Below are 25,498 nucleotides of genomic sequence, written 5' to 3'. Positions count from 1 at the left end.
GTGGCTCGTCCGCCATCTAGAGAACAAGAGAGAACAAAGACAAAAGTCATGCAGCGCAGCCCCTACCTGGCGCGCCAACTGTCGGTGTCCTGACCCGGCTTTCCGGCACCAACTAGTGAAGATGCTGCGTGATCCCTCTCCCTGGATGGTTGATGCAAGAGGTAACACAGGAACACACGGGTTTATCGTGGTTCCGGCCGCGGGGCCGTACGTCCAGCAAAGTTGTGCGAGCGCACTGTACTATCTTGCACTGGGGTGCTTGTAGTAGGGGGTACAAGCGAGGCGAGAGAGGGAGGGAAGCTCCCAAGTCTCTGCTAGATGATTGAGGCAAGTGCCAATATCAGGAGAACGAGCAGGCGAAGCTAAGGAGTTGGTCGTATGAGAGTGTGGAGGCGAGAGAGAGAATGAAGAAGATAGAGCCCGCCTCCCCCTTTTATAGACACAAGGAGGGGCGGTGTACATGTACAGGAGGGGGAAGAAGTCGCCGTCTCTCCCCAAATCGGGGGCGCACAGTGAACAACTACTGTAGAAAGTACACTGTGGGGCACTGGAGATCATGGCACCGAGCGTGCGGTTGTCCTGGGCGTCGTCCTTAGCCTTGCGGAGATCGCACCGGCGTCCTTGCGGCTCCAGCGGGCGTCGTGGTGATTGCTGTGGAGGGTACCGTCCTCCGTGCTCGACGTGGCAGGGCACCGAGGGTCCTGTGGGTGGGGGTCTTGCTCTGGTCAAGGCCCGGGCTGCGTTCGAGGGTCGCGCTCATGCCGATCGAGGGTTCTGCATCAGGGAAAGTACACGGGGTAGTACGGGGAGTTGGCAGCACAGTGGCGGGAACAGTGCTAGGCACGTTCGCACAGGGTGTCACAGGCTCCCACAGCGGTGCCACAGTACCGGAGATGGCTGAGCAGTGACTGGAATTGGCGGATGGGATTCCGGTCACAGCCGCTGTGCGGCGTGGTGGCCTGACGCCGCCTGACCTCCCACTCCGCGCTGGAGTGGTTGGCATTTATTGCTTCTGTCAGGTGGACGGTGAGCCGGCGGATCACTAACTCCGTCTGCCGAGGGGTAGCCTCAAGCGAGGCAGAGTTGGCCTGCTGTCCCGAGGGTAGGTCCGCGACCCTCGAGCGAGGCGGAGCTGCGGTGCGCTGTCGAGGGTCTCGGCGAGGAGGCCTCGAGCGAACCAGAGATCGCTCCGCGGGTTCGAGGGGAGTTTCGAATAGGCCGTACTGTGGAGGTGGGCTGCGTATTGGGCCTTTTTGAGTCCTTTCCTTTCCTTTGGATCGGAAGGAGACTGTAGGCCTTTGTGGGCTCGATCCCTCGACACGTGTTTTGTGTTTTGAAGGTGATTGAGTCCCCTGGTTAGGGTGTCCCTAATCATGGTACCCGACAGCTAATTATGAATTAATATACCTCGTTAGATTTGTCTCGCAGTTTAACCTCAGAATTCTGCAGTTAGGCCTTGTTTAGTTCATTTTGCATTTTGTATTTTGAAAGGGAATCTTCAACATTTGAAGTATTAAATGTAGACTAATCGCAAAACTAATTACAGATCTCGTCTGTAAACTACGAGACGAATCTAATGAGTCTAATTAATTCATCATTAGAGCATGTTTATTGTAGCATTACTGTAGCAATTTAGTGTCTAATCACATCCTAATTAGGCTCATTAGATTCATCTCGCGATTTACAATCCATTTGTGTAATGCGATTTATTTTTTGACTACATTTAGTACATCATGCAAGCGATTTATAAAAAAATTTCATTTTGCGTTTTGGGATCTAAACAAGACCTTAGTTTTGCAATCAGACTTTATTTAATACTAATAAATATCAAGATACTTTTTGACATAATCTAAAGTTTAGCCTCTAGAATCAAACAACCCCATATCAACGCTATATATCTATACAACAATAACAACGGTTTATCTCCTCTCCTCCAATAGTACAAAATTTTTATTTCTCAAATAACCATCCTTTCGCATTGAGGTCATGTTTAGTATCAAAAAAAATTTCTACAGTACTAATCACATCAAATCTTTGGACACATGCATGGAGCATAATATAGTTAAAAATAACTAATTACATAATTTAACTGTAAACAACGAGATGAATTTTTCAAATCTAATTAGTTTATAATTAAATATTAATTACTAAAGAACAACGAAAGAAATTTTCGCAAACTAGACCGTCCACTTGCAAAGCAGGAGCCCATTATTATGCAAAGCAGGAGCCCATTATTAGGCTTGCACCAACCTGGCGAAGAGATTGGGGGGGGGTGGCGAAGAGATTGGGGGGGGGGGGGTGTGGCGGGTGCAAACAAGAAAACTCTTCATGGGAAGAAGCAAAACAGTAAAAGGTTCCAAAAAAGAATCTCCGACGTCCTCACAGTGGAGGATCTTGTGCGGTGATGGAAGACAACACGAGATCAAAAAAAATTCAGGTGTTAGTTCGTGAAAAATTTTGGGTTTCGATACTATAGCACTTTTATTGTTATTTAGTAATTAATATCTAATCATAGACTAATTATGCTTAAAGATTCGTCTCATCATTTATAGTTAAATTGTATAATTAGTTATTTTTTAACTGCATTTAATGCTCTATGTATGCGTCTGAAGAGTTAATGTGATGTATACTGGAGGAATTTTTTTGGAACTAAAGATGGCCTCATTTTGATTCTTCCTTTGAATGACATAGATCAACTTCAATCACAAAAATATAGCAGAAAAGCATAACGAGGACATACAAAACCTCAAGTCACATGGATTAAGGTAGGGGCGGGTTAGGAGAACACGCGACCCACCACCGCATCTTTCTTGGGCTCTGACGCTACAACTTCGCCGCCCCCGTCTCTAGCGACCTCGTCACCTCCGCCGCTGCCCACCACCGCTTGTACATTAATCGCTCTCGTTCCTCGCCCCCGCCGCTCCCATCGCCCACCGGCCATCTCCTATTGTCCGCTCCGGCAGCATTTCGGTCGCCACTGCCTCCACCCGACGCCAGTTGCTTCCGTCGGGCTGGCCGCCACTCCCCAACTCTTTCTAGACCCATTCCGTCTCACTTCTTTACTGCTTTTGGAAACAAGTTACATGAGGGAAAACCCCTATTGTGTTGGATTTGATAGGTTTTTAGTTGAGAAATAAACTTAATTTGCACAGTTTTGGATTTGACAAATGTCTAGTTGCAAATTGAAATTTAGAAGGTTTTGAATTCGATATCGTTGAGTTGAGAAACGAAATTCAGACAGTTAGATCCCTAAAAAAAAGTTGATGTCGGATAGTTGTTGCATAATTTTTACCACATTTCAGTAATAGTGTTGACAACAAAAATTGGCACCAACCGGTCTGACCGGTCTGACCGAGCGGTCTGACCGGTCTGACCGAGCGGTCTGACCGGCCGAGGCACTGTGACCTGTCCGGCAGGGACCGACCGGTCTGACCGGTAGGTCCGACCGGTCTGACCGGTCTAGGTAGAGTCCGAGTACAACTAGGGTTTTTCATAGATTTAGATCTATAAACAGGATTTCTTGCAGGATAAGTCCACCCCACCCTATAAATATAAAGGGTCACGGCCGATTAGGGAATCCAATCGAACAAAAATCAATACAAACTCCACTTTTTATCCTCTTCTCCAAACCCTAGCTTTTCCAACCCCATCTGCTGTTCTTCCTTCGTCTCCGTGACATTTGAAGGCATTCTAGGTGGCCTGCCGATCCTAGAACATCCCTACATGCGCCTACCCTGACGGGGTCCCTCCCGGGTTCGCGTTCGTCGGCCATCGCCAATTCTCACCGGCGACCGGTCTGATCGCTCCACGCAGGGAGAGCTGCATCGAGCTCTTTCTCGTGCAGCACGATCTAGTGCGTTCATGTGTTGACCGAGATTTGCGTCAACATACTTTTTGGCGACTCCACTGGGGAAGAAAGATCTTGGTTAATAAAACCGATCTAATCTACTCCAAAGAAGATGGGCTCCAACACAGAAATCGACAAGGAGAACATCATCCCTTCGACATATGAGCATCTTCCGGAGGACGTTCGTCTGCTACTGGAGGAGCGCAAGAAGAAGTGCGATGAAGAAGATCTACAAGCGGCGCTTGCGAGCATCAAGGTCCATCGACGCGGCAAAGTCACCAAGATCAAGGAGATCGACTTCGCTTCTATCTCCTCGGATGCATCTACTGAGGTAATACCTACTGCAACTGCTCCACCTTCTGGTGTTACTATGGAACAAATTCAGAAATTGCTAGCTGAGCGTGATGTTTATTGGGTTAATTGGCTTAGCGCTAAGGAAAGGGAATCGGCTGGTAAGAAACCAGAATCAGCCGATGAACCTCCATCTGTTTCTACTTCTAAATTTTATGTTCCTCAACCATCGGCAGCATCTCCTACGAGTCAACCTCAATATGGGATTCTATTATGAGTATTCCTGGTTCGGCCAACATTAGCCGAACAAACGAGATTGTTCAGTAACACCACCAGAAATATCCAGGAATTCAGTGCCACACACCGGTCCTATCTCCGACGAGATATTCGACCGATATGTGCAGCGTTGGCAAAACCGGCAGAGACCGGTCAGACCGGTATATCGGTCCGGTTAGACCGGTTCCCCCCAACTGGTCCGACCGGTCGTACCGACCGGTCCATCCGGTCAGTTTCTTCCAAACCAGCGTGAGGTATCTACATCCACACAGCCAAATTCTTCGAGTAATTTTGATAAAATGCTTACTAATTATAAGAATGATTTGGCTAATCCGCTTAGAGAAAGTTTTGGAGTGGATGTTAGAAGTAAAACCCGCACATACCAAAAGCCGTATCCTACTTCGTTTGATTCGGTTGCATACCCTGCTGGTTTTAGGTTGCATGAGTTTGTTAAATTCAGTGGGGAAGATACACCTAATTCTATTGGCTCATGGGAACAATTAGAGCAGAAGTTCCATGAGCACTTTTTCTGTGGGCATGATGAACTTAAATTGTCTCACTTGACATCGGTTAGACAATCGCGTGATGAATCTGTCAATGATTATATAAGACGATTCCGCGATACAAAAAACCGATGCTTTAGTGTGAATATTGCAGAAAAGGATTTAGCTGATTTGGCTTTTAATGGCTTGCGCTCTCATATTAAATAAAGATTAGAGGGCTATGATTTCTTTACTGTTACTCAGGTGCATCAAAGAGCTTTGGCTGTAGAAAGCCGAAGCAAAGAGTCTCAAGAATCTCATAGGCATCATCGTTCTAGTGTGCATACTTTAGAATGCAATTCAAATTGTTCGGACAATGAGTCTAATGATGTGTATGCTGCTGAGTTTGCTTGGCCATCTCAAGCTAAACCATTTACTTGTTTTGCTCTTAAGCCGATTCAGAAAAATCGGCAAGATGAATGATTTACTTTTGGAGTATCCAAGTGCGAGAGGATATTTGATGAGTTATATAGGATTGGATATGTCAAGATGTCACATACTCTACCGCCGCTTGAAGAGTTGAAGCAGCGAGCATATTGCAAATTTCATAATACTTTTTCACATGCTACTAATGATTGCAATGTGTTATATAGATAAATTCAATCGGCCATTAATGAATGACGATTGGTTATTCCTAATATGCAGGTTGATCAGAATCCTTTCCCAGTGCATGTGTTGGAATTGAATAATCCTAAAGTGCTAGTTCGGCCGAGTCAAGCCGAATCAACCAAGGGGAAGAATGTAGTTATTGGTGATGAAAGACCTGAAAAGAAGCTGACACAGAAGATCCCTCAAGGCGCAAAAACACTCGGGGGGCAAGACAAGAAGAAGAAGGCCGACAACAAGTCGACCGGTCTGACCGGCCATAGCGGCGGTCTGACCGGTTCGACCGGTCTGACCGGTCGTGGAACCGGTCTGACCAGTGCGCCCAATAAATCTGGGAACTCCTCCAAAATCAAGGCAAGACCGAGTTTTAAGGAACTCTTGGCCAAATACGAGAAGGAATGGAGTGCTCAGAGACAGAAGGTGCGGCCAAGCGAAGTCAAGGATACGTGATCATCGTCAAAACATCAAGAGCAATCGAGTCAAGGTAATTGTACTTCATCTAGTGGACCGATTGCTCCATGGTATTGCTGGTATCCTTACTTTTATACACATATGGATTATAGTAGGATGCATATGCAATCATATTATATTCAATATCCTCCTATGTATCCAAATCATGCATTACTACAAAGACCGAGTGTTGCTAACAATAATCCGGTCAAGCAAGATGTTGATTGCAGCAAGGAGAATGAGAAGAGTAAGGAGCAAGATTCAAAGTATTTACAGTCGAGGTGGTGTCCCTCAGACTTGTCTCATACTCAGAAGCGAAGGCTGCAACGTATGCACAAGAAGGAAGTAATGGAGCAACAAGTGGAGGCCGTGCTAAAGACGTCAGCAACAATAAAGAAGGTGTGGCGGCCCAAACAAGTTGTTTCAACATCGACTTGAGCAAAACATGGCCGATAATTGTTTATCACCTTTAGTACAAAAAATGGCCGATGTAGTGTTAATCATCGCCCTTAGACAATTTTGACTCATAAGAATATTTTTTGGCAAACAAGCTTTACCAAAAAACAGGGGGGGCATATGTTGACAGACAAAATTGGCAACAACCGGTCTGACCGGTCGAGGCACTGTGGCCTGTCCAGCAGGGACCGACCGGTCTGACCGGTCCAGGTAGAGTCCAAGTACAACTAGGATTTTTTATAGATTTAAATTTGTAAACATGATTTCTTACGGGATAAGTCCACCCCACCATATAAATATAAAGGGTCACGGCCGATTAGGGAATCCAATCGAACAAAAAACAATACAAACTCTACTTTTTATCCTCTTCTCCAAACCCTAGCTTTTTCAATTTCATCTGCTGTTCTTCCTTCGTCTCCGCGACATTTGAATGCGTTCTAGGTGGCCTGCCGATCCTAGAACAAACCTACATGCGCCTACCCTGACGGGGTCTCTCCCGGGCTCGCGTTCGTCAGCCGTCGCCGATTCTCACCGGCGACCGGTCTGACCGCTCCACGCAGGGAGAGCTGCATCGAACTCTTTCTCGCGCAGCACGATCTAGTGCGTTCGTGTGTTGATCGAGATTTGCGTCAACAAATAACAATCCCAGGATGTTCATAATTTCTACCGATGCAAAATCCGGATGATGCCTGGAGGGGCAAATAAATAATTAATCTTTGTGGCCGATAGATTAACCCAAGAAATCCCGGCTCCGCGTGGCCGTTCACGCGTAAGGCCGCGTGGTTGACAAGTGGAGGACGCGGCCGGGTGAAAATTTCTCCTCAACCGCGTGTCCGCGTCGCGTGCGGAGTCGTCGTCCTCCCCGGTCGCCAGAGCCCAGAGATCTCTGGCTTTTGCTGCTTCTTGTTTTTGCATCCGCAAGGGCAAGGAGGACCCACGCCGCGCTAGCAACAGAGTCTTGTCAATCAGAAGGTTTTTTTTCCCCTCCCGTGAGTAACCATGGTCCAGCGACTGCAGTATTGCACACTTCCTTGCCCTGGTGTCTCCTGCTATTCTCCCTACGTCTTCTCTAATGCTTTTCCTCTCGTTTTATTTTTATGGCACATCCCCGTATCTTCTTCACGCGTTGGAGCGTTGGGAGCGCAGGGCAGGGGCATCCTTACGCGTCCATGGATGACTACCATTGAATACCCCTAAGAGCCATTAAAAAAGTTTCCAATTCTCTATATACCACTAAAAAATTTATGACGCCTTGAGAGCCACTACTTCAACTTTTGTTACACCTCGGTGCCACTTCCGTCTAGTTTAGTAGAAATGGAAGCTAACGACAAAGCAAAGTGACCATTTTACCCTTCTATTCCCCTTCCACCTATCTCTAGCCCGCAGCTACCACCGGCGGGGTCGCGCCGCAAGTTCGCCGTGGCCGCCCAGTGCCATGCCGCCTGCCCTCGTCGGCTACCGCGTCCCGCCGCGCTACCAGTGCGCCTTGGCTCTGCACAGGTCGCCGGCCGATTCTCCCCCGACCACGGGAGGAGGACGAGCGGTTCCGACACCCCCATCGTGCCGGCTGTCGCTCGCCCCGCCCAGCAGCACCCTAGAGCGGCACCTTGCATTGGCCCTGCCGAACCCCACAGCCGCCGCCTCCTTCTCCCACCTCACAGCCGCCACCTCCCTTTCCTTCCCCATGCGCCACTCCCCTGCTTACCTCCGCTGTGTGCGCCGCTACTCCACCCGAGCGCCGCCTCCAACTGCAGCACCGCCCCTGGCTGCCTCCTGGCCCTCCTGCGCCGCCGCCCTCCTTCCTGCTGTGCGCCGTCGCCACCTCCTGCTTGCCTCCCTCGCACACGCCGCCGGTCCCCAGCACGCGCGGCCCCGCACGAGCAATGCCGGCTGGCCGCGCGAGCGTTGCAGGCCGCCATGCACGCACTGCCCGCGGCCCCGCCTCCTGCGCACTGCTGGGCCATGCCATGGCCGCCGCCTTAGCGCCGTCGGCCGGAGCTGCAGCTCGCTCCCGCCCGCCTCGCCAGCCAGAGCCGCCTTGCCGGCCGGAGCTGTAGCTCGCCCCTGCCGTTCCCTGCCTTGGCATGGGCGGAGCCTCGCCGCAGGTGCACCATCCTCGCCGAGCTAGGTGACATGCGCTGGGTCGTAGAAGCCGCCGCCACCGTGGGCATCTTAGAGGGCCGGGCTCTGGAGGAGTGCGAGGGCGGCGATGAGGAGGAACAGAGCGGGCGGCGGCGCCATGGAACGGGAGCTGGAGGAACACCGGCACACCGGCACCGGCACCGGCACACCGGCGGGGCCCGTGGGGGCCGAGTGTGGAGTGGAGTTCAATCGCTGCTGCAGTGCAGATGGGCATGCCACCACCCCTTCTGTTGCCGAGCCCGTTGAGAAAGAAGACCGATGTGAGGGGCAAAAGAGACATTTTAAGCTGCCGTTCCACCAAAATCTAACGGAAGTGGCACGTGAGTCCAAATAAAGTTGGGTTGATGGTTGGTTGGGAGTGAGAACTTTTCTAGTGGTATGAAAGGAATTGAAAACTTTTTTAATGGCTTGTAGGGAATTGACTCTTGAATATTGATCCTTGGCGAGTCTGCCTTGGGGTCGTATTTTTTTTCCAAATATTTAAAGTTGTAAACGAACTGTCAGAAGATTTACCTATTGTACACAAGGAACATGATTAGGACACCGGCCGACTCTGTTCAGGGAAAGAAAAACCGTAGGGCGAGGAATCATCAGAGACGCCAAGCTTGTGGAGGGCTACTCTGCCACACTCTGGTCTTCTGACATGACAAGTTCAGATGCAGGTATGCAGCTTCAGGCCACTCGAAGGATTTGGTGCCGTGTTGCACAATTTTTATTTTGCTGGATTGCTACCATAGATTTGTTCCTCTTGAATCTGCAGACCAACAGGTTTCAATGTAGCTTACATATATAGGTATTCCTGTTCTTGTCCCAGTAGAATCTGATGTGCCAGTAAGCTTGCTCCTCCTCTCTCTAGATCAGGAAAAATCGTACAGATTTTATAAAACTATGTGTTTTGGATCAAATCCATCACCAATCCTATTTTCGATAGGATATGTTGACAACTGAATTTAATTTTTCTCATTATTTCATTGTTCATAATAGCAAGGAAAGAAAGCCATGAGGAAGAGTGGTTCTCGACCTTTTGCCCTAGGATTCGTTAATTCTTTTCTCGATTGAACAACTTCCATTGAATCTCTGCAACCATCCTTTTCCTTTGACTTCATGTTTGAGAACCACTTTCCATACTCATAGAGAGCGTCTTCAGACAACTTATCAACGATTTAACCGATTGCTGGTTTATCTTTTTTATTTGTTTGTTTTTCACCTAGCCACTCTACACAATGCCGGTTGTGCTCCCAGTCCCGGTGTCTCATGACAGCCCGGCACTTTGAAGCTGCCATGCCTTGGGTGCATAGGACAGTATGCCAGGGCTCTGTGAAAAGAGAGATCGAGGCGCCAAAGTGATCGACGAAAAGGCTGCGCGGTAATTTGCCTGGGCTGGTCCGGTTCCATGATTTCTCCAAGAGTGGCTGAGCGGGTTGGGCTGGGCTGGCTTTGCAGTTTCGAATGGTTTGAAACCAGTTCGCTGGCTTCTTGCACACAAAGTTCTTTCTATCAAAATGCACTACACATTTCTCACTTTCTGTTTAGTTCCAACAACAATTCCAGCATCTAAAAAGTACTAGCACTGTTGATTCAAAAACAAAAAAAGTACTAGCACTTCTAGAAGCTGGATGAAAACATCAAGAAATAAATATGAATTGCAAGGTATTGGATTTAGATGATCAGAGTTGTTAGGGCAAGATGATCAAAGTTCAGAACTCCTATGCTCAGCCACCCAGGCACCCAGCAAGCACAGGCGAAGCTGCTTTCGTCCATAGGCTTGATTGGCTCATAATCACCGAATTCCCAGAACGACGGGATCGAGGAATGACAATTTGGTACACGGCATTTACAAATTACAATATATAGATTCATTGAGAAATTTTATGGGGAACAAAATTGTTCCCACGTACCATCCCAGAAACGACGTTTCCGGAATGAGGTCCCGGTCGAACAGCGTTGGGTCCTTGTATTTCCGCTGCACCTGCTTCCCAGCTAGGAATGTAAATGGTACGGATATTTCCCAATTGTATTCGAATTCGATCCGGTTTGAAAGGGTTTTTATCCGTCCGTATCCGATTTCAAGTATTCAATATCTGTAACCGATCCGTATCCGAATACTCAAAAGTTACATTTTATGATGTCGATATTCATTGCAATTTTATTCGGCAAAAACTAGCACTATCCATATTCGATTCTGTATTCGAACAAAAAACGAAAACAAATACGATATCAGTAATATCCGTCCGTATCCGATTCGTTTACATCCCTATTCCCAGCGAAGCATTGCATTGAATTGTATGCGCACCGGTAGTAGGACCTGCAAAATTTATTCGATGCAGGTCAGTTTCAAAGTTTCTAAACTGTAGTTGTGAATCTTTCCACAAGAAAAGGAGAGATTTTAATTGTGAACTCGGAGCAAGATTAACAAGAACAATCAAGAATTTATCTTAAAAATTGTACGTAGTGTATTGTTCCAGTGACCCTATCGTTTTTTTTCTTTATCTTAAAAAATGAACCTATCGGACAAATGGAGGCCAATCATTTAAAGTTAGACCTCGACCGAAGGTCTTTGCCATGAACCGCGTCCTTGAAGGATAGCCGCCCTAAAGCAGAGAGAACCGCGTCCTTGAAGGATAGCCGGCCTCCTTTTTTTCACGCGTCTCAAAGACTATCAAGGGCCCCTGCCGGGAGGCGGAGTCTTTTTTTAGCAGCAGCATCTCCACGGACCAAAACCTGGTTAGTGATCAGACTTGTCTTCGAAGTGTTCTTTCTCCTAGCTAGTGTTCTAGCAACCTTATTCATCATGCCTTGAATCTCTGTACCGTGACAAGAACACCTTCAACCTTCTCTCAGCTTCATTTGTGTTCCTCAGAGTGTTTCCTGAATTTTTTTTCAGATTTTTCCTCACTATCTTAATTGCCAGAACAGTGCGCCGGGATCTAACAGTTCAATATGTTTAGGGTCCTGACTCCAGATGTAGTAAGCTTGCTTCTCTCTCTCTCCACCTAGCTGAAGCACAATTTGTTATGTGTTCTGTTGTACAGTTATCCTGGTTTGGTGGAATAATCATCCAGTCACAAGTTATAACAGCAAGATTTGTTGAAGGCACTATTCAATCCGTGGGAAACAACGCGACAAAAAAAAGGATGTTTGCTATCATCTGAAAAGTGTTTGGTGTGCTCATAAAATAGAGCAAATATGGACGATGAGCCTGGCAGACATAATAAGCAGGAGAGCATATTACACAATCAACGTTTGAATCTACAAGGTCTTTCATTAAAATATTTGAGAGAGATCACAAATGATTTCTCTGATGAGCGGCTACTTGGACAAGGTGGTTTTGGTAGGGTGTATAAGGTAAGACTAAATCCTATTTTTGCTATATTCAATCTTTGTCGATCAGAAAACTGCTATCCATACCAATATCAGAGTTTAAACAGGGAGTTCTAGCAAATGGGGATACCATTGCTGTGAAGAAGCTTACATGGACAATGTCAGGACTTCAGGATAAGCAATATGAGAACGAAGCCCGTCATCTCATGAGGCTTAAACATCAAAACATAGTGCAACTTGTAGGATACTGTTCTGAAACAGAGAAGGAACTTGTACTGCACAACGGGAAATACGTTTATGCTGAGAAGTCAGAAAGGTTGCTTTGCTTGGAGTACCTGCCTAATGGAAGCCTTTGCAAGCATCTTTCCGGTATGGCAATCCAACATCATGGGTATCATGTTCTTTTTTCTTTCATTGAGTCATTCAAGCGTCAAATTTAAATTTATGTGGTTAGAATCCTATTCACATACTATCTTGAAAGCAACCATATTTTATTTCAGATATAACTTCAGATGCGTATTATAATTGCAGATGCATCTTCTGGACTTGATTGGGATACACGCTACAAAATTATTAGGGGTATTTGCTATGGTTTACATTATCTTCATGAGGAGTGGCAAGCTAGCACCCCTATTATTCATATGGATCTTAAACCTGCAAACATATTGCTTGACGATGATATGGTGCCAAAAATTGCTGACTTTGGTTTGTCGAGGGTCTTCGGTGAGCTACAAACTCGAACCATTACAAAAAATCAGTATGGAACACTGTAAGTCAGATGCATGCTTCTCAGATTCAATCTTTTGTCATCACCAAGTGCCTTTTTGTTTACATTTCTCATAAGGCTTCAGAGTTGACCCACTCATGTTGCCATAAAGGGGTTACATGTCACCGGAATACTTAATCAAAGGCATAATCACAAAGAAGTTAGATATATTCAGTTTGGGCGTAATAATCATAGAGATAACTACAGGAGACAAGCACTACCCTGATAATGTTGAAACATCATCCGAGGAATTCATTGGGCTTGTAAGTAAACTATGTTTCAATTTTTGGAAAAGGGGATGTCCCTTTTTCCAAAGATATGCTATTAATAATTTTCCCTCTGCATACCACCTCGAAAATAATCTCTCTCGAAAACTTTTCCTCGAATGTTTCTAACATTATAGGTTTGTGTTCTGTCTTCAAGGTTCTTACAAAATGGAAAATTAGGGTCGAAAAAGTACAAGGGTATACATCCCGAGAATTTGATTGCCAACAAATAAGAAGGTGCATTGAGATTGGTCTACTCTGCGTGAAAATTGATCGGGCGGAAAGGCCAACAACACGACAAATTATCGAGATGCTCACAGAGGGTGGTGCAGAATGCAGCAGCAAGAGGGAGGGAATTAAGTTTACCAACCACGCCGCCGCGCACCATTCCGCTGAGCTCCCACCCTCCTCCCCCTCCGACGACGAGGGCGACGGCGACGGTGGGGCTCCGGCTCTGCCGCCGAAGCCCCGCCACCTGGCTGCGGTCACCTTCGCCGAGACCAGCGGCTCCCTCCTCCACTCCTCCGACGATGAGGGCGAGTACGAGGAGGAGGAAGAGGAGGAGGACAATGCCGCCGCGGAGGAGGCCCGCCCCCGCGCCGCTGCCGGCCAGTCGAGCGGCTCCCTCTCCCCCGCGCACTGGAGGGGCGGCAGGTCCCGCGGCTGCTACAGGTGCGGGAAAGGGGGCGGCTTCTGGGGCCGCGACAAGGAGTCGTGCCTCGCCTGCGGGGCGCGGCACTGCGCGGGCTGCGTGCTCCGGGCGATGGGCTCCATGCCGGAGGGGCGCAAGTGCCTGGACTGCATCGGCCGGCCCGTGGCCGAGTCCAGGCGGGATGCGCTGGGGCGAGGGTCGCGCGTGCTGCGGCGCCTGCTCAGCGCCGCGGAGGTGGAACTGGTCATGAGGAGCGAGCGAGAGTGTGCCGCGAACCAGCTGCGGGCGGAGGACGTGTACGTCAACGGGTCATGGCTGTCGCCGGAGGAGCTCGTGGAGCTGCAGGGGTGCCCGTGCCCGCCTTCCAGGCTCAGGCCTGGCTTCTACTGGTACGACAAGGTGTCCGGCTTCTGGGGGAAGGTATGTGACTCGTGGCGATCTGAATTTTCCTTTGCTCATCCGGAACCATGTAGCTATCTGATGCAGCACAGACTATAATTGAATTGATTGTGATTCGTGTTTATTCCTGTTAGTCTTAATAGTAGAAATAGGGACACTACGCCTGCAATGTGCAGATATGAAGTGAAGATTACTTCTTTAGGTGTTATCTTGGGTAAACTCTTTGCAGAACAACTTATGGCATTTATGTATAGCCAGAGTTCACTAGATTTATGTTATTTATTGCAATCATGATGCATGGACTGGAAATCTGGATGCCTAGTGCTGCTGAACATGGTATGGGATATTTAGTTGACTTCGCTGGGGCTCTGTCTGATGAATCAGCTTCGTTGGGTGTTGTATCATGGTCCGAATGGTCTCATTGTCCTAGGAATGATAGTGGGTAGTGTGCTGTCTAAATCAGGAGAATCTGATATTTTTTAGTTTTTTTAGTTCAGAGCTGCACAAGGTTGCCTATCAAGGTTGGCATGTCTGTGATATTACATGTGGAGTTATTAGACACAATCTTTTTGGACAAGTTGACAGCAATTTAGTCATGATATATAGAACATGGTTTTGGTCTCAGGTGCCAGGTTTGGCTTGGCTTGTGAATTTGGGAAAAATTGAATATAACAGTTGACTTTTTTTGGTCATTCTTATGCCATTTCACAATTTTGTTAATAATTTAGTTGCTGCATTTTGCTATTTTCTTCGTACAAATCCTGTAATAATTTGTCCTTGACAAATCTGACAAGATTGCTCTCATTGAAATTTTTCTAGGAGGGACACAAGCCCCATTGCATAATCAGTGCAAATCTCAATGTTGGAGGTTCACTAGCTCAAAAGGCAAGCAACGGAAACACCGGAATATTGATTAATGGACGAGAGATTACCAAGTCTGAACTGCAAATGCTTAAGGTTTGGAATCAAATGCTACTGCCTCACCTTGAGATATGCTGCTGTTTGCTTGTTTTTCCTAAAAAATGTTCGATTTTAGTTGGCTGGGGTCCAATGTGCTGGGAAACCTCATTTTTGGGTGAATGCTGATGGGACTTACCAAGAGGAAGGCCAAAAAACTGTTAAAGGGAAGATCTGGGATAAGGTAATGCTGGGATCCTTCTTATGTAGATGCCTTGTAATACTTCGGAGGGAAACTGACCCCCTTTGAATTTTTCTAACTTTCTCACCAGCCTATAGTGAAGCTTCTTAGTCCTGTCCTGTCATTGCCAACTCCAAACAAAGCAACTAATCAATGTGGTGAAGAAGCTGTTCACATGGTAAATCGAGCTATTCCTGACTACCTGGAGCAAAGGACTATCCAGAAGCTTTTGTTGGTTGGGTCAGGGGCAAGCACCATACTCAAACAGGTACAGTGTTTATGGACATCTGCTAAATTAATGTGCACAGACATATAAGTTGATCAGCTGTAGTAATATCACCATCCAAGATATGCTTTGCACATAAATAAGGATCAGTGTTGTGCACCCCAAAAATTTGCAATGTTGATGTGGCAAATGATGTTGAATCTTTTGAATATATCAGGCCAAGTTCTTGTACAAGAGCAAACCATTTTTAGTGGATGAGCGTGAAGATCTGAAACTTGTCATACAAAGCAACATATACAACTACCTTGTCATATTACTTGAAGGCCGTGAGCGGTTTGAAGATGAAGCTTTAGCTGATAGAAGAAGAAACAGTCAGCATGACCCTTCTAGCTCTGGTACGGCCCAATTTTTTACCACCCTTAAAACAATTGGGAGTTTAAGGAATACTCCTAATTGTTTCCTTGTTGTGAATCAAAGTAATAAAAGAAAACATTTCTATGTTTGCAATTGTGCCTGCTACAAGTGATTTTTTTTCTGCAGGCCGCTGTGAATCTGGGTTCTCTGATGAAGTTACTGAATACTCCCTTATTCCACGCTTGAAAGCATTCTCTGATTGGATTCTTAAGGCAATGGCTTTAGGTAACCTTGAAGACATTTTCCCTGCAGCTAGTCGTGAATATGCACCACTTGTTGAGGAACTATGGAAAGATCATGCTATTCAAGCTACATATAAACGAAGAAGTGAACTGCCATTCCTTCCACCTGCTGCCAATTATTTTCTTGACAAGGTATTATTGGGACATTGCAAACCTTTTTTTCTTTGGTTATTATATAATTGCGATTGCTCATTCTTCAACCTTGTTTGGAATGGCCAGGCTGTTGATATTTCTAGAACTGAATATGAGCTCTCTGATATCGATATACTGTATGCTGATGGAATTACATCCTCGGATGGGCTAGCATCAACAGAATTCTCTTTCCCACAGATGTCTTTGGGTGGACAGGGCGCTGATGAGCCTGATCCACAAGACACCTTGCTAAGGTCAGTTCTCACTCTAAAGGCAATAGTAGTCTGCTAGTGATGTATTACCTATCTCACTTTCTCTCTCTACAGCTTCTTTGTTAGTGTGCCGTACTGTGTTATCTAGACTAGACACCTCTTAAATGTGAATACTTTTTTTATAATGTATGGGCCTGTGGCATTTTCATGTAGAGCGAGCAGGTTAGGATCGAAACTCACATGCACGTTTGTTAAACCTTATATGTTTTAATTCTTGACTTAGGTCAGGGATTGTGATAGCTGTGTAATTCTGTTTCATTTTCCTCTCTAAAATAGCTTCAGGTTGCACTAGTTATTCTCCATCTTTCCCGAAATCAACTTTTCCATTTGCTTTCAGGTACCAGCTGATCAGGATAAACAACAGAGGTTTGCATGAAAACTGCAAATGGCTGCAAATGTTTGATGATGTGAGGCTTGTTATCTTCTGTGTTGCTGCTAACGACTATGATGAGTACTATGAGGATGCAAATGGCACCATTGTCAACAAGATGATAGAGAGCAGGCAGCTGTTCGAGAGCATTGCCCTTCATCCAACATTTGAGCAAATGGATTTCCTCCTCCTACTCACCAAGTTTGATCTCCTAGAGCAGAAGATTAACAGCTACCCTCTAACATCGTGCGATTGGTTCGATGACTTCACTTCCCTGATCAGCCGCAACCTGCTCAACGACAGCAGCAGGAGCACCCGGAGCAGCCAGACCGGTGCGACGCTGGCCCAGATGGCCGCGCACTACATGGCGACAAAGTTCAAGAGGCTGTTCGGCTCCCTCACGGGGCGGAAGCTCTACGTGTCGTACGTGAACGCGCTGGACCAGGAGTCGGTCCGGTCCGCGATCCGCTACGGCCGGGAGATCATCAAGTGGGAGGAAGAGAAGCCCGTGTTCGGCGCCAGCGAGACGGTTTACAGCGAGGAGCCGAGCACCTTCACCCACTGACCTGACCCCCCACAACCTTTGTTGTGTGCAGAGAAGAGGTGTAAATATCTGTGCATTTCGCCGTTTCTTAGAGTTGTTCCCCCCATTCCTTTTGTTCGTAGCTGATCATTGCTTGTATGGCTGTTAGTTGTTTTGCAAGTAGAATGATGAGGTGCGCAAAGACCGGCCCATTCTGATTCTTGTAAATTGTATTATGAGTTGCCTGCATTTTATTTGATGCATTCCTCCCAAGAGTATGCATCCTCCATTGCTGAGATGTTTTGCTGGGTGATGCATATGCAGTTATGCACCCTCTATGTTCATTGTTCGTGGGACATTGCAGTTGCGCCCATGGAGCGCAAGAAACGGGGGAAGTGAACAGCCGGCAGCAAGATGCCAAGGTGGCATTACAATCCACAGCATTTACACGGCGATCGGCTGCCATTATTCCGCCGGCTGCCATTATTCCGCCTGTACAGATCGCCGGAGCGCGGGCGAGGCCGCCACGGCAGCTGAGCTCAGCTGGGCGCGAACCGGTCGAGCAGCAGGTAGACCGTGGTGTCGGACATGGCGCCGCCACACCTCCTTACGTCCCCGTCCTCGGCCGCCTTCCTCCCGGCGGCCGCTGCTCCCGCCGGCGCCGGCGCCTTGTGCTTCTGCTCGCCAGGACCGGCTCTCAGCTTCCTGCTGCTGCTGCCCCCCGTGGCTGGCCGCCAGCGCCTGCCACCCGCCCTGCACCGCCGCAGCTAGCTCGCCGAGCCACACGCCGGCCAGGCTGGACGCCGTCGTCGAGGACATGGCGATCGGAGGATCGACCCGAGCTGAGCTGAGCCGAATTCAGTTGGCGAGTGCGGGGAAAGGTTCGGCGAGGAGGAGAGGAGAACACTTGGCCCGCCTGGCTCTGATGAGTGAGTGAGCGAGTAGCTTGGACCCCGGCCCGCGCTCATATAGCGCGCCAGCCGAGCCGAGCGCGAACGGATCAGGCTTCTAGACGTCGATGTCGACGGCGCAGCGCGCGGCCGGCCACGACAGCGGCAGCGGAACGGCAGGCGCGCCGAGCCCGCGGTTTCGTCCGCCCCGCCCCCGCCGGGTCGCTGTCGATCGGAAGGCGGAACGGGGCTGGCTCAGCTAGCTGCCAGCCTGGCCGGCGCGTGCCGCGGTCGTCGTCGTGTTGCGCTGACGATAAACCTTCCAGCTCCGCCGTCGCCGTCGCGATGCGGACGTGCCCTGACGCGACGGCGGCGAAGCCAGTCTTAGTGACCATCGGAAGCCCCCCGTGCGCGCGCGTGCCGTTCCTCCTCCTCGTTTCATCAGCCGCCGCCGCCTTCTTCTTCTCGAAGCATCTCGATTCTCAACGGCGGCAGCGGCGGCGGCGGGCGCGAGCTGGTCGAGCAGCAGGTAGGCCGTGGCGTCGGGCATGGTGCCGCCGCACCTCCCGGCTCCTTGCGCTGCCTTCTCCTCGCGTCCGAGCTCGTGGCGGGGTCGCGGGACCCCGACAGCTGCGACGCCGACGGCGTCCGCGCCAAGTTCGAGGGCGAGAAGCTCATCATCACGCTCCCCATCGTCGCCGCGGCCCCGACGCCGTCTCCTACGGAGCCCGAGACGCCGCCGTCTCCTTTGCCACATGGGACGCCAGCTGCTGTTCCCGGGCAAATGAAACCTCCCTTGCAGGAGAGAGCAATCGCTGTGTCACCCTCTTCTCCGGCACCTCTGCCTCCTCGTCACGCAGAGGAAGCGCGGAAGAAGCAACTGCAAGATGCTACTTCTCCGGCAGCCCTGCCTCCTCGTCTGTCTACCGGAGGAGAAGAAGAAGAGCAAGAAACAGAAGGGTGAAGGGGACGGAGGAGACGGGTAGTCCGTCGGGGAAGCAAATGAAAAAAAAAATGGTGGGGCCCATAGTTGGCAGTTCAAATAGAGGCCACCAAATTAGAGGGTGGGGAGAGAAATTTAGAAGACCTACCAAAATGACAGCCCATTTGGAAAGTCTGTTGGAGATCAATTTTTTGCACCCATCGAGTAAATATGGAGATCGCAGCCCATTTAGACACCCCACTGGAGTTGCTCTTATAGTCAGTTTGGTTGGCTTCCAATTTTTACCTAACCAAAATGTATTCATGCCTATAAAGTTTGGCTTATCGATGGGTTCATGTCTAAAAATTAGCACTTCAATATTTATGGCCAAAACCATGACAATTTACTAAAAACTTCTTGAACCTTTTTAAGGGAAAATAAATTTGCTGCCATATTTTGATACTTATACCACCAAAATAGCACTGCTGATCTTGTCCATGATGATGACCCCAATGGTGCACAGCTTGATTTTGGTGTTCTCAACAACCGTAATTCAATGAACATTCCCTCAGTGCAAAGCCAAGATATATCTCTGAGAATCAACCCACACATGTTGGCACCTTCCTTACCACACTGGTCTGTCAAACAAGATATGTTGTCACCACACTCTTACCATGACAGTCTTCGAGCTGATGACATCCGAATGAATAGTGTGCAGTCTGAGGCAATCCGGAACTCCAGGTATCTGAAGGCAGCACAAGAACTGCTCGATGAGGTTGTGAACGTCTGTAAGAATATTAAGCAGAAAGCTCAGAAAGAACAAGTCGAAGCTGCAAAGACATATGGCAAGGAGACCGAGGGAGGGCCGAAAAGTGAGGGCGTGTCCTCTAATCCACAGGAGTCTGCTGCCAATGCAGCACCTGAGCTTTCTACTGCTGAGAAGCTAGAACTTCAGAACAAGATGGCAAAGCTGATGGCTATGTTGGACGAGGTGGGTGACACTGTCTGTCTACTATCATGCATTTTTCTTCTGAAATAAAAATCCAACGACCAGCATCAATTCTTTTTTCCATACAATTATTAATTGCATCAAAGATCTGTATGCAAACTATTAGGTTGAGTTATAACATAGTGTTTAATAGATACTAAGTGAGATTTGAAAATCATACGGTTTCGGACACTGCTTATTTATTGCTGAGTGTATATATTTCAGGTGGACCGGAAATACAAGCAATACTACCACCAAATGCAAAGTGTGGTTTCCTCTTTTGATGTGGTAGCTGGGCCTGGAGCTGCCAAGCCTTACACTGCACTTGCCCTCCAGACAATCTCACGACACTTCCGGTGCCTGAAGGATGCTATCAATGATCAGATCAATGTCATCAGAAAGAAGCTTGGAGAGAAGGAAAATTCATCTAGCAAGGAGGGCAAATTAACTCGAGGGACCATTATTCTTCGTGCTTGGCTCTATGAGCATTTACTTCACCCGTAAACTGCTTCTCCTGTGGTGTTTTATCCAATATTCCTGTTGTTCTCTTTTCTTTCTTGTTCTTCCTTCGTCATGACATTGTTTTGCAGGTACCCTGCAGATTCTGACAAGCTATTGCTAGCTAGACAAACAGGCTTGACAAGGAGTCAGGTAATTGTTTCTTATTCATTTTTTCCTGATCCATATCTTGAGTTCCAGCAGCTGATATTATTATGCTGATTGCTGCGCCTCAAACCAAGTGCCACAGGCTGTTCAGCATAATTGTTATTCTTGCCTTCTGACGTTATTTGTGTTTATTCAAGAGTCCTATCTTTTAACTATATACTTTCATTCCTCTTCAGATTTCAAATTGGTTCATAAATGCCCGTGTCCACCTTTGGGAACCAATAATTGAGGACATATACAAGGAAGAGATTGGAGATATTGAGCAAGACTCCAACTCTTCCTCCGACATTGCGCCAAGAAGGAAGGGCAAAATGGCATCTTCTGGTCAACAAGGAGGGCCTGAAAAGTTCTACACCTCGGGTTTGTGAGAGCAGCCAGCTGAGCGAGTGGAGAGCCAACATAGGAACTATGAATGTTGGTGGAGAAGCTGTCGGATTCCAGAAGAGGAAATTTCCTATTTGACACTAGTACAGTTAATGATTCCTTTCTCGGCCCTTAAAATTTATAAACACCCCTGTTTGATACTTTGGCACTTCCATCAGTTTTGAGGAGCAACAGTGTTACGAGTGGCAGTTGAAAAGACCATTTTGCCCAAGACCGTGGCAAATGTAGTTTTGCTGTTTATAAATTTAGAAGGATGTATTTGTACATAAGGGAAATGTTTGGGTTTCATTTTGAGCATCATTTGGTAAAGTCAGCATAATTTTTATGCAAGCAACTATTATTACAGTGAAATTAAAGTTAGTGGTCTTTCAAAAAAAAACAGAAATTAAAGTTAGTGGTGGTGTTATGTTAGTTTCAGCAGCTACGGACTGACTCAAACCTGACTGGCCAGAGCTTTGCTCTCCTGCATTTTGTACTTTACTTAGGCCCTGTTTGGTTCCAGGGACTTAAAAAAAGTTCCTGGGACTTTTTAGTATTTAGAAGTATTAAATAAATATTAATTATAAAACTAACTGTAGAACCCTGGGGCTAAACTGCGAGACGAATCTAATGAGGTATATTAATCTATGATTAGCGAATGGTTACTGTAGCACCACTGTAGCAGATTATGCATTAATTAGGCTCATTAGATTCGTCTCGCGAAAAAGCACTCAGCTGTCAAAAAACATTTATAAACAGATTTTATTTAATACTATAAAATAGTAAGATTCCTTTTGATGTGATAGGGACTTCTGAAAAAAGTTTGGTTCTAAAACACCCCCTTACTCCTAACTACTTAGACTGATTAGATTAGGGTCTGCAACAGTACAATAAATAAAGATTTTCTCTTTTATCTAGCTTAACTTGCCTTTGCTTGCTTCATCGCAACCGTGCTCCCTCACGTCACGCGCCCTCGCTCTGGGGGTCTCCGGCTCCCGCGGCGTGTCCGTCCGGCAGCCGCAGCTCGATGACACCACAAGCGATGCCACGCGCCGCCGCCACCGTTGCAATCCGAGCTCGTAGCGTAAGAGGTGCAAGGGTGAATTAGAAAATTTAAAATTTTAATTTAAGACTTCAACTAGTTTGCATATTATTTAAATAAAAACATATTATCTAAATGTACAACTACAGTTTATCTAGTGTGAAACCCTCGTCCCAAAATAAGTTTTGCAATCTATAACTAAACCTAGCTTGATCTACACTAATAATATAAAGACACACAAGTTGCAAGTATGAAATACGGAAACGTAAAGAGAGAGGATGAAGGAAATCAAACTCTCAACACGAAGATTTATTCCATAGTATCGATAGGCACTAAGCCACCCCTAGTCCATGTTGTTGAAACACTCACAAAGAGTATTTCTTATTGGTAATTAAGTCTCTTCCGGGACTTTTATTAACTTGCCACAAAGGCTATGTCAAGTCACCACGGCCACCTAGATTCCACTTTTCACTAAGGAGCTTCTCCACGAAGGATGGGAGTCTCCACGTCTCCTGCACAAAGATGTCGTCGCCACTCCACACTAAGCCAGAGGGTCGAAGACGTGCCGGCGAACCACCAAGACTCCAAGGGGCCGCCGCACCAAGTACAAGTGGTGGTTTGAAAGTGCATCTAGGCTCCCTTGTGGGTTTTGGTGGTCGTTGAATGACAACACAATTGAAGAACTAATGAATTTGATGACTTTTATATAGATCTCATTGCAAATGATTGTACCAAAATTACAACATCTCAAATTGAAGAAAGGGCAAGCAAATTGAAAAGACAAAAGAGAGGAAGTTGCAAGGGCTATTATTTAGTCTCTATGATGGCTTGTTTGTATGAATGAGTGAAGATTGATAATGCATTGGCATATTGATCAAGAAGGAAGAAATATGGTCAAGACCTTAATGTTTTAATAGAAGTGAAGATTCTTGGTTGCTTAATCACAAAGTTGGAATATGGATCAATTTGCTGAAGAAAAGGAATTCAATGAGTGCATATTGTGGTGCAAGGCTACGTGTGATTTAAGATGGCAAGATGGTTAAGGTTAGCAAGAACTTGGCTATGAGGTACTAAGCGAGGGAGAAGGGCAAACAAGGGGTTTGGCGCCGATGAACCCTTGCTAGATTGAAGAAGCAAGTTAGTGCTAGCATTTATGGACCAATCGAGGCTAGTTACAAGTTGTTAAGCATCAATCATTGCTGAATCATATGGATTTAGGTGTCTTGAGGATGTCAAGTTCATTATTGATCATATATGATGAGAAACCTCAAGGCACTAGCTCAAGAAGGATAATGCTCAAGAAGAGGCAAAGAAAATGTTTGCAAACCCTCAAAATGTGATTTTGAAGAAAAACGGCATGATGAAAGTATTCAATCTCAAGAGAATGATACTGTGTTTATTATTTGATCTTGAGTATATGTAATGTCATACTATCAAGAGGGATGCAACGTTGATAGCTTTGCGTATGACTCGGTGCTCAAAGATCATCTAACAAACCTATGAGAGACACCTTTGCACTTGCACTTCACATGGGATAAGTTTAAAGTGCTTTCTCTGCAGAATGTTCTGAGTATCCGGAAGATTTTCTGGAATGTTCGGAGTTTGAATGTTTGGAGTCTTCGTAGAATTCTTCGGAGTTTCCGGAACTTAACAGCCCAACGGCTAGTTTTTGGGGGATGGGTATTTAAAACACTCAACCCTTCCCATTTGTTGCTGCTGAGCTCCCACCCGAAAACACATATTCTCAGCCCTAAGAAGCTCTCCCCACTCCTAATTTGCAAGAGATCTGAGAAGAGAAGTGAGTTAGGGTTGAGAGGGAGATTAGGAACGAAGTTTGAGTGAAAGTGAGAAAATCCTTTCTTGAGCACCCGAGTTCATAGCGAGAAATCTTTGTGGCATTTGTTACTCTTGGAGGTCAAGCCTCCTAGATGGCTAGGCGTCGCCTGGTGAGCACCCAAGCTTGTGGTGTGCCGCGGGAAGTTTGTGAAGGCTTCGATTTCACCTCCGCAAGGGAAGAAATCAAGAGGTCAAGTGGGGAAAGGGTTGAGAGCGACCTAGCTTCTTTGGAAGCACCCAACGGAGACGTAGGAACCCGTGGTGGGACGAACTTCGGTAAACAAATCCTTGTGCCACTTGTTCTTGATTTGGTTATTTCACTACTTGTTGCTTGTGCTAGCTCCTTTCTAAGTTTATCTCGATCTACACTTTGAGAAGGTTTGAGTTGCAAGTATCTAGTGAAATAGCTTGGAAACAACTCACCCTTGTATGGTAATTCGTCGATCTACTTTTGGTTGAGGTTTCCTTAGGCGTGTTGTGAATCTCTTGTTTTCCAGAGACTCCGAAGTTTTCGGAGATTCCGTAGAAATCTCCGGAGATTCCGAAAGTTACTAATTCCGCTGCAAGTTTTGTGTAAAATTTTGGAACCACCTTTCAACCTTCATCTAGGCAACATCAAAAGTCCTTTCATGGTTCTCTCATAGAACTGGCGCACCAAGTACAAGTGGTGGTTCTCTCATAGAACCAAAGCACAAGGTACACAACCTTGGTCACTCACTCACTCACTCACTCACTCACTCAAGAGCTAAACTAGCACTAACACCCACAAAACTTGTGCTAAACCTAAGGATTTAATCAAGTGGCTCTTTGGTTGGCTTGGAGAACTTCTCTAGTGTGGGTGTGACTTCTCTAGACTCTAGCAACACCAAAATGGTCGGGGTGAGGTCCTTATATAGGCCACCAAGTCAAACTAGCCGTTTGTAGCCATTCTCCCTTTTCTGCATAGGGCATCGGAACTTCCGATGGGGCGTCGGAACTTCCGATTAGATTGTGCCCTGATGTAGTCGTTTACCCTTCTGACAGCTGACGTGGCCACGCCAGTTGAACTGATACATTGCACTGACGGCCTTCGAATCAACTAGTGCTGAATACTTTGCTTCTACGCACTTGACACGCTCTTTGAGCAATGCTCCGGTGCTTAGTTCGATGGGCATCGAAACTTTCAATGGTGAGGCGTCAGAACTTCTGATGGTACACTTGATTTTTCTTCGCTTGACTCAGCAACGCACAGAGAATTGCCCAGGTACTAGTTTGTTAGAACTTCCAATGATGGGTCATAGGAACTTCCGATGTCCACCGTATATTTCGGTGCTACTAAATTTCTTCTCTTTCTTCCTTGCACTTGTCCAACTCATCGTGGCTGTTATTTGGACACCTCAAATATATTCTCACCGATCGGACCTATGGACACACGCCATATTTTCTGAAGGACTCGGCAGATAACCTGATGGAATCATTCT

General features: G+C 46.9%; 3 protein-coding genes and 2 pseudogenes across 5 annotated transcripts; 4 read left to right on the top strand and 1 right to left on the bottom strand.

Annotated features, from left to right (window-relative positions):
* The first annotated feature begins 3,892 nt into the window (after positions 1 to 3,892).
* Positions 3,893 to 6,012, top strand: LOC120668013. Its single transcript, XM_039947977.1, has 2 exons — positions 3,893 to 4,178; positions 5,602 to 6,012. Exons 1-2 carry the CDS (start codon positions 3,960 to 3,962, stop codon positions 6,010 to 6,012), a joined length of 630 nt encoding a protein of 209 aa, XP_039803911.1. The 5' UTR covers positions 3,893 to 3,959.
* Positions 6,013 to 11,191: 5,179 nt separating this feature from the next.
* LOC120666739 (extra-large guanine nucleotide-binding protein 1-like) lies at positions 11,192 to 17,620 on the top strand. 3 transcript variants are annotated; one of them, XM_039946660.1, is made up of 14 exons: positions 11,192 to 11,334; positions 11,495 to 11,574; positions 11,643 to 11,955; positions 12,039 to 12,300; positions 12,463 to 12,700; positions 12,810 to 12,960; positions 13,121 to 14,035; positions 14,834 to 14,971; positions 15,051 to 15,155; positions 15,244 to 15,420; positions 15,596 to 15,773; positions 15,919 to 16,166; positions 16,254 to 16,420; positions 16,776 to 17,620. In XM_039946660.1, exons 3-14 carry the CDS (start codon positions 11,797 to 11,799, stop codon positions 17,371 to 17,373), a joined length of 3,336 nt encoding a protein of 1,111 aa, XP_039802594.1. In that variant the 5' UTR covers positions 11,192 to 11,334; positions 11,495 to 11,574; positions 11,643 to 11,796; the 3' UTR covers positions 17,374 to 17,620. The 3 variants fall into 3 exon arrangements, with proteins under 3 accessions (XP_039802594.1, XP_039802595.1, XP_039802596.1); XM_039946661.1 differs by having other exon boundaries at positions 11,495 to 11,577; XM_039946662.1 differs by lacking the exon at positions 11,495 to 11,574.
* A 104-nt stretch (positions 17,621 to 17,724) lies between these two features.
* Positions 17,725 to 18,621, bottom strand: LOC120666743 (annotated as a pseudogene).
* LOC120668012 (cellulose-complementing protein-like) lies at positions 18,619 to 19,605 on the top strand (the record flags this gene model as incomplete). The annotated part of the gene is made up of 1 exon (XM_039947976.1): positions 18,619 to 19,605. A coding segment is annotated over one exon (567 nt), but the record flags the coding sequence as incomplete, so codon positions are not given.
* Positions 19,606 to 19,621: 16 nt separating this feature from the next.
* Positions 19,622 to 21,500, top strand: LOC120666742 (annotated as a pseudogene).
* Positions 21,501 to 25,498: the final 3,998 nt, after the last annotated feature.

Source organism: Panicum virgatum, chromosome 3N (genome assembly GCF_016808335.1).
Source record: "Panicum virgatum strain AP13 chromosome 3N, P.virgatum_v5, whole genome shotgun sequence".
Lineage (NCBI taxonomy): Eukaryota > Viridiplantae > Streptophyta > Magnoliopsida > Poales > Poaceae > Panicum > Panicum virgatum.
The sequence above is the reverse complement of the archived record's forward strand: the minus strand, read 5'-3'. Positions and strand labels throughout refer to the sequence as shown.